This window comes from Salvia splendens, chromosome 16 (assembly GCF_004379255.2).
Source record: "Salvia splendens isolate huo1 chromosome 16, SspV2, whole genome shotgun sequence".
Lineage (NCBI taxonomy): Eukaryota > Viridiplantae > Streptophyta > Magnoliopsida > Lamiales > Lamiaceae > Salvia > Salvia splendens.
In genome coordinates, this window is record NC_056047.1 from 2,028,630 (window position 1) to 2,038,830 (window position 10,201).

Genomic DNA, 10,201 nt, shown 5'->3' on the forward strand with positions numbered 1-10,201 from the left:
GCCTTATTTTGTTAGAATAATACACGAATTTATAGACAATATTTTTTTTCAACTGTTATTCTTTAATCTCTATTATAGGTATCAAGAAAAACATGATTAATTGAATTGATTTGAGAACTACACAATTAATTAATCTAACCTTGTTCGAATAAGTCATACTAGTATTTGAAATTTTATGTCATCCTTAACTAAGTAAATCTCTATACACAGTAAAGTCAACGGCGAGAGGAAAATTTATAACGACAAAAAGCGCGGCAATTATGTGGGGCCCAACTACAACTGTCCAATGCCAAGTGTATTACTTTCCCTTCCAAATGCCAGCCAAAATACCAACTAATTTAAAATTACTCAGTTAAATCTATTAAATATACTATTCATGATAGCATATTCCCCACAAATAAAATATTTTCACAAAATAATGATTTTTATCCGTAATTTCCCACTTTTATTCGTATATCTACGCAAAAGGGCAACTACATATTCCATACTTCACATGGTCCAGTTGTCTACATATTTTTTTCTTGGACTAATACTGATAATTATCCAAAGTAAACGAAAGATAAGTAAATATAGATTGAAATTCATCATTATACGACATTATTACAATGTAAATTCAGTATTTAATTATTTTGACACATGTCTTTGAGTACTTTTGGTGATTGTTAGCACTAATTTGAGATAAATACAAGAATATGTTCTAATCTTTATATCTCTTTCTAAAAAGAAGATTTTTTTGGTACTAGTATTATTTAAGTTTTAAATTAGTAGAAAAATAAAAAACAGGTCACATTGAAATAAACTAATCATTATAATATTCAGGTCCAATTAATAAATTGTTCATTAAAGTATGAATGCAAGCATCCATCATGCTTAATTAAACAGTGATTTAATTTAATTTAATTCTACACAGCTAAGTAAATCCACCTGGAATAGTCATCATCAAATCAAAGTCTAATGATAATGTATTATAATAAATTTGCTTGACAGTTTAATCAATAAGTGAAACTATCTTTCCATTAAAACAACAATCTCAAGGTTACTTGTTCACTACAAAAATTATAAAGTAGTTCAGCAAGACTATATAATCTCCTCTCTCTTGTGGCAGTCACTTTCTCTCTTTTTACACTGTCTTGCTGTTGCAGTTATCAGTCAGTAATCACTTTGCCCCTTATTTTCAGCCAAAAAAAAAAACAAACAAAAAACCCAAAACAGGGGAAATTGCTAAGCTCACATCTCATGTCTCCTTCCTCTTTCTCTCACTCCCTCTATCAAATCATCATACTCCATTCATAATCTTATTGCTGGATGCCATTTTGTTGAAGCTGTCATTTGTAGCTGACAAAATTCAGCCAAGATTCGATTTTGGTGCCCAATTCCACTCAAAAGATCCCATCTTTTTTATTGGGCATTCATTAAGATTTGGATCTCTGCCGCAGAAGCAAATGGGTCGTCACAAAGCTTCAATCTTGATTGTTCTTCTTCATCTACTACTCCTCAAATTTCAAGCTTTTGCTGCAGCAGAGAATTATCCATCCCCTTTAAATTGCACAGACACAACTCGCTTATGCACATCGTTTCTAGCCTTCAAGCCCTCGCCGCAGCAGACGCTCCCAGTGATTCTGAGCATGTTTGATGTGTTGCAAGAAGATGTAACCGTGGAAGGAAATGGGAGGGACTACGTTTTCATCAAAAAGAACTGTTCTTGCGCTCTGGGGCTGCGCAAGTACTTGAGCAACACAACTTTTACGGTGAGAGAGAATAACGGCTCTGTTTATGGCCTAGTGAGGGAATCCTATGATGGGTTGGCCTATTTTCCCTCGAATATCACTAGGGCGGCGAGGAGAGGCTCTGTGGTGTCGCTGAGGTTGATGTGTGGTTGCTCGAGTGGGCTGTGGAATTATTTGATGAGCTATGTGATGCAAGAGGGGGATAGTGTGGAGTCTCTGGCTAGCAGATTTGGAGTTAGTATGGATAGTATTGAGAGTGTTAATGAGATTGCTAATCCTGATAATGTGACTGTTGGAGCTCTCTATTACATACCCCTGAATTCTGGTATGTTTTTGCAGTTTCTTAATTTTTTGCTGTTTTAGTGAAATCATTGGTGTTTTGTGTTTTGGTGGATTCTTGTTTTGAGTGGCACTTGGTGTTATTGATGTTTGTTTATGTATTGTTCACAGCAGACAGCAATTAGGTTTGTAAAGTTTCTGAACTTAGTATGTTAAAAGAAGAAATATTACGTTTTTTGTCGAGATTGAAGTGAGATTAATGTTGCTTTTGTGTGATTGACGATGAAGTCGAGTGTAGGCTAGTCAATTGGAGCAAAAAAGGTTTGGTGGTGCTTATTGGATGGTGTGGTTTGGTATGCTATCTAGGTAGATCAAATTAGGTTAAATTTCTAGTTTTATACGAAGGTCATGAAGTTACACGATGTCGTCTGAAAGGAGCAATGATTTGCTTTCTGGTAGTCCGTTGTCAGCTATGAACAGTTATGAGGGAGTGAGCACTAACTCGAATAACAAGTTTTGTGGAACTGACTAGTTGGTCGATTTACTTATTTTCCATTCTGACTTTGATTATAACAACGTTTCAGTTCCTGGTGAACCTTATCCTGTAAAGAATGACACTACTGCTGCTCCTGCTTCAGCTCCATCTGTTGATGACATTATAGGTATGTAACTTTCCTCTGCAGAGATGTGCTCAACTTTGTTGACAGCTTGAGTAATGTACGTGATTAGCTATCTCGTCCATTCAAATGATCTAAAAGATCGACATATGATCAGCTGAGCTGTCTGAACGCATATCTCATAAATGTATAGTCTAATGTTCTTGGCAGGAGATCAGGTGAACAAAAAGAGTCACATACCGTATTGGTGGATCATTGGAAGTCTGGCTGTTGGTTTGGCTCTTATTATCGTGGGTGTGCTTCTTTTTGTTTGCTTGAGATTATCGGGCTGCTGCAGGGGATCCCAAGGAAGCCAAGCAAAAGACTCCGATGGGAAGAGCTCTCACAAATTTCAGATTCTGCGGAACACAAGTTTCTGCTGTGCTTCAGGAAGGTCGGTATGTGGCAAATCCGGAGACTTCCAGCGACCTAATGGGGAATCTAGCAATCGGCATATGAACATCCCCACAGGTATAAACATCAGACCTTCCGAATTTAAGTCACGTTTCGGGATGCAACTGTGTCAATATGAATTATATGACTAATTGCTGACTACTATTTCACTTGAATTAGCATAACTCCTTAACTAATCCGCCTGAGCAAAATGTTGCTACGCTTCTTTAATAGTTTCGACTTGTAACAATCGAATCTGAGCTAGGAAGTGACGTTTATTTCATAAAGGAAACCCAAATATCAGATAATGAAGCTTTGTATGTGGTGCTTGCTTTCTCCAGTTATAGGAACCGATGTTTTTGAGGTGGAGAAGCCGTTAGTTTTCACGTACGAAGATATTCTGTCTGCAACAGACGGCTTTTCTGAATCTAATCTTCTGGGACATGGAACATACGGCTCCGTGTATTATGGCCTACTAAAGCAGGACCAGGTCTGCTACGCTTTCGAGTTTGCTAATGATGATATCGAACATCTGATAAATTTCATGAACAGAGTAAACATGCTTGAAATTTCAGGAAGTTGCTGTTAAAAAAATGACTGCTACGAAGACGAAAGAATTCATGGCAGAGATGAAAGTTCTATGCAAAGTCCATCATACAAATTTGGTAATGCTGATCACTGTTCTCTGTCCTGCCTTTCCAAGATAAACGTAACGTTCTTCGAAAAAGATAGTTGAATTATTATTTTTTTCTATTTCCAAAGGTAGAGTTAATCGGTTACACAGCTAGCGGCGAAGATCTCTTTCTCATATATGAATATGCTCAAAAGGGTTCGCTTAAGAGCCACTTGCACGACCCTCAGAACAAAGGTGAGCTTCCATAGAAATGTGTTTATCGAATATTGTTGATCCCTTTTTCTCGATCGTAAGGGAGATCAATGTAAAAATGCACTTTAGTTCTCTCATTTGATGTTAAAATGTTTATTCGTGATTTTCGATAGGCCATACATCACTATCGTGGATAATGAGACTACAAATAGCACTTGATGCTGCTAGAGGTCTTGAGTACATACATGAGCACACGAAACCTCACTATGTGCATCGTGATATTAAAACAAGCAATATCTTACTCGATGGAAGCTTTAGAGCAAAGGTTCGTGTTCTATTCTGCATCAGACGCATGCTTGCTGATAGCCAACACGTTCTGTTTCTTCAGCTGATTGATTTTTACTCGGTGTAGATATCAGATTTTGGATTGGCCAAGCTCGTTGCAACAACAAATGATGGGGAAGAGTCGGTCACCAGAGTTGTTGGAACATATGGCTATCTAGCTCCCGAGTAAGTAGCAATGCAACGTAAGAATTGGTGTCTCCCTTCCATTTCTAGACGATGATTCACTCTCTGTTTCGTATAGGTACATGAGGGATGGCCTCGCAACGACTAAAAGCGATGTTTATGCATTTGGTGTGGTGCTCTTCGAAATGGTGTCCGGAAAGGAAGCCATGACAAGGAGTGCTGAGAGGCGCTCGCTAGTATCCATTGTAAGTTGCTTCGTCCACACAAAAAAATTGTCATATTTGCTCGAGTTTCTCTGATTTTGCGCGTTGAAATCTCAGATGGTGGCAGCGATGAGGAACTCGCCCGACTCCATGACCATGGCAAGCCTGAAGGATCACGTCGATCCTAACTTGATGGATCTGTATCCGCACGACTGTCTTTTCAAGGTAAATCTCCGTTACAAGTAAGTTTCAGACGTGATTAGGAACGCATTTTAAGCAACGTGTATTAATTACTGTCCAGTTGGCTATTTTGGCGAAGCAATGCGTTGAAGAGGACCCCATTTTGAGGCCGGACATGAAGCAGGTGGTGATATCGCTTTCGCAGATACTGTTGTCCTCGGTCGAGTGGGAAGCAACGCTTGCCGGAAACAGCCAGGTGTTCAGTGGTCTGGTTCAAGGAAGATAAGGAGGTGATCAACAACTGCCAAAACTGCCAGTTTTGGTGTCTGTCTAAATATGATTATTCATCTGTGTTTACTGTGGAGTTTTGTGTGCATAGAAAGCATAGATTTTTTTGCGTGTTGAGGTTACTTCTATAATTCTTTCATCACTTGCTAGTATTTTTTTTGGATGGTTTAGAGACTTCTCTAATAGTCTAAGATGCAAAATCATAATGATAAAAGCATATTGTAATATTACTGCATTTGTTACAAAGTCTGTATTATTACAATAGTAAGTTACAAAACACAACGTGATTAATTAATTAACTAGTAGATTATTTGATAGTATTAATTGATCGAAGATGCAAGAGCTACTTGCAGAGTGCAGCTAAAATCCTACGTGGAGGGGTAAATGGTTTTCGAGAGTGAAGAACTGCAAGATTATCAATCATCAAAATGTCCCCTTTCTGCCATGGAATATCAATGCTTTCCTCTTCCATGATCTTCAGACAGTCATGGATTACATTTTCCGGCAAGGGTTTTCCGTCACCAAAACTCACCCCCATCTTCTCGGAATCTTTCCGGTCGCCGCCCTCTGCGGTGTAAGCAGCCACCAAGGAGTTGAACCATGTCTTGCGCGGCCTTGTTTCATCCCATTTGATGCCCGGGGCGGGCCCCATTATCATCTTCACGCCGTTCTCTGTCCATTCCAACTTTGTGTTTAACTTTGCTGCCCTATAAGAAATGGTTCAGGATTATCAATTTTACAAAATTAGTGCAGAAAATGAAATGTGACAAATTTTTAGGGACGTATGTAGTAATTTATAGCATAGTATAGCAGTAAGATACAAAAATGAAAGGGGCAATTGACAATTTAATTATAATTTTTGGTTTGGTTGATTTGTAGTCAATCACATAACTTTTAAAATGACTCATTAAATTATAACTTTTGTAACTTTCATATATCTCATACAATTAAAATTTTGATAGTAGCATGGTGTTGCCAAACCCATCTTATATTTCATTCATTCACTTAAAAGACATTAACAAATTTTAGGCGTTTTAGTTAATCACAATTTAACATTTATACATTGATAAATTTATTGTAGATTAATAGATATAGACTAACCCTAATCTACTTATTGTTTGATTAGTTAATCCCTCACTAACTTCTAATCTACTTAATGTTTGATTAATTAATTCTGACTAACTCCCAATCTATTTATTGTAGTTGACCTGTGGCTTTATTAAACCACAGTTGAAAATTTTCATCAATAAGATAAAATACTGTGTGATTTATTTACCCATGGACAATTAGTTCTCCCTCCCTCCGTCCTCAGAATTAACCTAACTTTCAATCTTTTCATATTTTCTACTATGTTTAAATACATAAATACATAAAATTTTGACAAGAGAAAACAACATCGTTTAATTTTTAGTCGAATTCATCACAAGGGTACGTCCGAGAAAAACACATCAAATTGACAAATTCTATGTGTTTAGATAGGAAACCAATATGTCCATAAACTCAAAAAATATTGGAAGTTTGTGAATTAACGTAAAAAACTAAAAAAAAATTTCTATTGTTTATATATGATAGTATTGATTTAAGTTGAGCATAAATAAACATACATTTGTTGAGCCACTGTCTTATCTTCAGTCTGAAACATAGATTTCCAGCCACGGCCTTATCCCGTATATATCAATTTCCTCTAATTTTTCGACGAAATCTGGGTATTTTTCTTCCATTTTTTCGTACACAATATGGCTTAGAAGTATTGGGGTTTCACCCCCAAAAGCCGCTTCTTCTTCGCAAAAGAAAAACAGCTTGCGAGGATACGATGACAACTGAAAAACAACCACATACACACCCTTTATCAGTATTTATTATAGAAAAAAGAAATCAATAAATGATGCAGTTCAAAAAGTCAAAGTCTTAGATTGACTTTGACTTTTTCAATTTGTCTGTTGAAACAGCATTAGTTATACTAGCAAAGAGGATATATGCTCACATGAGACAGTTCATGATGGAAATGGATTTTCCGGTGAGGCCGGGCGTCGTTCGCCGTGTAAACCCGTCCGGTCGTTCCGGTCGCCCCCCTCCGCCGTGTAAGCAGCTACCATGGAGTTGAACCATATCTTATGAAGCGGCCTTGTTTCGTCCCGTTTGATTCCCGGGACGGGCCCTACTATCATCTTCACTCCTTTCTCCGTCCATTCCAGCTTTGCGTTTAACTTTGCTGCCCTGTAAGAAATTGTACCAGATTTTTTATTATAGTATTCCCTCCGTCCCCCTTTAGGAGTCCTGATTTATTGATTAATAGTAGGTTATTAACTTTATGAGTACGAAATAATTGAGCCCAATTGGCTTATTGATGGACCGAATAACTGTAGGCCCAATTAGTTTCAGGTCCAGCCACTTCCTTTAAAAGGCACAATTTTACAATACAATAATGATATTTCCGTGGCAGGTCAAATTTGCTATATTTGCATTTAGACTTTCCATGCATCCATAATCAATAGTGGATAGTCCACAAAGTTAGTCACTTTCAATTTTATTAGATAGATTGTATTTTTACGTAATAATACTTCAACCACTTTTATTGGTTATCATACTATTAATAATAGGCCAACTATCAAGGATTCAAGATCATTAGTAGTGGACTATGGAATATATGAAACCTCAAATTGGAAAATCAAGTAAGCCAGATTTAGTTAGTAGTACAAACCTTTGTTGAGCCACAATCTTATCTGTGGTTCGAAACATAGATTTCCAGCCACGACCGTGGGCAGATGAAGTATCGTCTTCAGTCTTCTCCCTCTAAAAATCTTGTGTACATCAATCCTGATGGGATACGAACTACACAACTAAACAATAATTGCGAGCCCAATAGCAGTGACGGCCCATCAGCCCAAAACCCAAGAAAGAGTATCAGTTCGGCACAACCAAAGAGTTCGGTCACAGCCTATAGCTCGGTAAAAGCCGACCAATCGAGCTCAACTCTCAGATCGGCAAAAGCTGATCGGCAAAGTTCAGCAGTTCGGTCTCAGTATTCGACCGAACAAGGAGATAGTGGACCCATGCAGGATCTCCACGACCTCCATTACACCCACGATCTATTTAGTGGTATTAAGCAGTTATCAACCCCCCTACCAGGGCTGCAAACCACGATCTTAGTTCGAATGTATAAATAGAACTTAGATCAGATAGACCAGGGTTAAGTTCTCTAGATCCTGAATCTCATATAGCAAATCAGTATTGTAATCTGTGAGCTAGATCAAGCAATACAAATTTGCCCTCTATTCTTCCCGTGGACGTAGATTTACCTCAGTAAATCGAACCACGTAATTTTCAGTGTTGTGATCTTCATTTATTACTTGCATTTATTCCCATCAAAAATTCGCTAAATCATCACTGGCGCCGTCTGTGGGAACACAGAAAACCAAAACTGTGATAAAAGCGAGTTTTTGATCCTCTTCCACCAAAAAATGCGTACCAGATCACATAATACCCATACTTCCGTCCGTGATGAACGTGAGGAAGCTAGTCCAGCCCGTAGGTCTGGAAAACAGCCTCTGGAGAAATCTGCCTCCAGTTCTCACGGTGAAAGAACAAACCACTCAAAAAGTCATCGCACCGAGCCTCCCCAGCAGCTCGATTTGAATGAGGCTGTCAAGTTGTTCTTGGCTGAGAAGCAGGATGAGTTCTTAACATTCCTGCAAAAGAGCCAGAAGCCGGAGAAGAAAACGGCGGATTCTCCCTCCCCCTCCAGACATGAAAGTCACTACCGCAGTAGTGTCGTATCTTCCAGGAGAAAGAATCCTCACCACCGATATGTTCCTTCTCCTCCTTGTTACCGAAATCACAGGAGAACTCCATCTCCACCATACCGTAGAGATGTCGGATTCGCTATGTATGGAGCGCTGAAGACTCCATTTTCGGATGATATCACCAGAACTCCGTTGCCACAGAATTACCGAACTCCGTCAGTGACTTATGACGGGTTAGTGGATCCTCATGATTTCCTGGGACGCTATCAGTATAATATGGCGAACCAAGGTCTCAATGAGGTTCATATGTGTAAGCTGTTTCCCGAGCTGCTCATCGGGAACGCAAGAAGGTGGTTTGATAGCCTCCCTCAAGGCAGCATTAGATCTTACAGAGATCTAATGGATGCTTTTCATAGGAGGTTCTTCCAGAAAGCTGAAACCCGAATCACTTCGGCTCAGCTGCTTTCTATACGTCAAGGTCGCGATGAAAAGATTAGCGACTTCATGACAAGATTCCACAAGGAATGCCTACAAGTAGATGATCTCAATGATCTACTTGTCATTTCGGCATTCCAAAATGGAATTCTGCCAGGAGCTCTCTACAGAAAGCTCGTTGAATGCAGTCCGCAAACAGCTCAAGAGATATGGGACATTGCGGACCAGTTTTCTCGTGCTGATGAGGCAGACCGTCGAAAACGGTCTTTAGACAGCTCTTCCAGAGGAGACAAGAGGAAGCCCGATCATAGCGATCAGGGACATCCTCGCCGAACTCCTTTTGAAAGAATTCAAAGGGCACCGGTACAAGACAGATTGGGACCACGTCTCAATCCTGAGAAACCACCCGCTCAGTTCGTACCATTGAACAAGTCGAGAGCGGAAATTTTCGAACTGCATTCTGATATGTTCGAAAAACCAAAGCCGATGACGAAATCGGCCACGCGTCGAAGTCAGGATAAATATTGCTCCTTCCATCAAGACCACGGTCACGATACCGAGGAGTGCCGAAATTTGGCAGCAGATATTGATGTTCTTGTGAAAGCAGGGACGTTAAAAAAATACCAAAGCAAGCCGCCGAAAAAGAATAAGAAACAGAGAAGTGCGAACTGCGCTCCTCAGGATCCTAAAAGGCAACAGGATCCCGAAGACGATGACGAGCCGCAATATGATGGAGTAATCCAGACTATTGACGCTCTCCCAGCCGGGAAGACTAAATCGTCTCTAAAATCAGAGCGCAGAGGCTTCAATCGAGAGGAGCCAACACATAAAAGGCTGAAGAAGGAGGAAGTAATTACATTTTCAGATGCAGATCCCGTCCCGGCCATTTCTCCTCATCAAGACGCTATTGTCATTCAAGCTGGAGTGGCAAACAAACTGATCCACAGAGTGTTTGTGGATACAGGAGCGTCGGTTAGCATTCTTTTTAAAGAATGTTTTGATA

At 39.3% G+C, this 10,201-nt stretch overlaps 2 protein-coding genes across 2 annotated transcripts; one reads left to right on the forward strand and one right to left on the reverse strand.

Moving 5' to 3' along the window:
* Nucleotides 1-1,103: 1,103 nt before the first annotated feature.
* On the forward strand, nt 1,104-5,250 carry LOC121769969 (lysM domain receptor-like kinase 3). The gene is made up of 11 exons (XM_042166755.1): nt 1,104-2,052; nt 2,591-2,668; nt 2,834-3,133; nt 3,397-3,545; nt 3,631-3,720; nt 3,818-3,923; nt 4,055-4,206; nt 4,294-4,391; nt 4,468-4,594; nt 4,670-4,777; nt 4,854-5,250. The coding sequence occupies exons 1-11, from the start codon at nt 1,443-1,445 to the stop codon at nt 5,016-5,018; spliced, it is 1,983 nt and encodes a 660-aa protein (XP_042022689.1). The 5' UTR covers nt 1,104-1,442; the 3' UTR covers nt 5,019-5,250.
* A 113-nt stretch (nt 5,251-5,363) lies between these two features.
* Nucleotides 5,364-7,729, reverse strand: LOC121769970 (clavaminate synthase-like protein At3g21360). The gene is made up of 2 exons (XM_042166756.1): nt 7,722-7,729; nt 5,364-5,727 (listed from the first exon to the last, which is right to left on the reverse strand). Exon 2 carries the CDS (start codon nt 5,676-5,678, stop codon nt 5,364-5,366), a length of 315 nt encoding a protein of 104 aa, XP_042022690.1. The 5' UTR covers nt 5,679-5,727; nt 7,722-7,729.
* Between the last annotated feature and the right edge of the window lie 2,472 nt (nt 7,730-10,201).

Excerpts from the sequence above, each read along its gene's own strand:
- LOC121769969 (XM_042166755.1), top strand. The coding sequence starts at position 1,443 with ATGGGTCGTCACAAAGCTTCAATCTTGATTGTTCTTCTTCATCTACTA. Across the intron at positions 3,924-4,054 it reads GCACGACCCTCAGAACAAAG|GCCATACATCACTATCGTGG; the intron begins GTGAGCTTCCAT and ends GATTTTCGATAG. Across the intron at positions 4,392-4,467 it reads TATGGCTATCTAGCTCCCGA|GTACATGAGGGATGGCCTCG; the intron begins GTAAGTAGCAAT and ends TGTTTCGTATAG.
- LOC121769970 (XM_042166756.1), bottom strand. The coding sequence starts at position 5,678 with ATGATAATGGGGCCCGCCCCGGGCATCAAATGGGATGAAACAAGGCCG.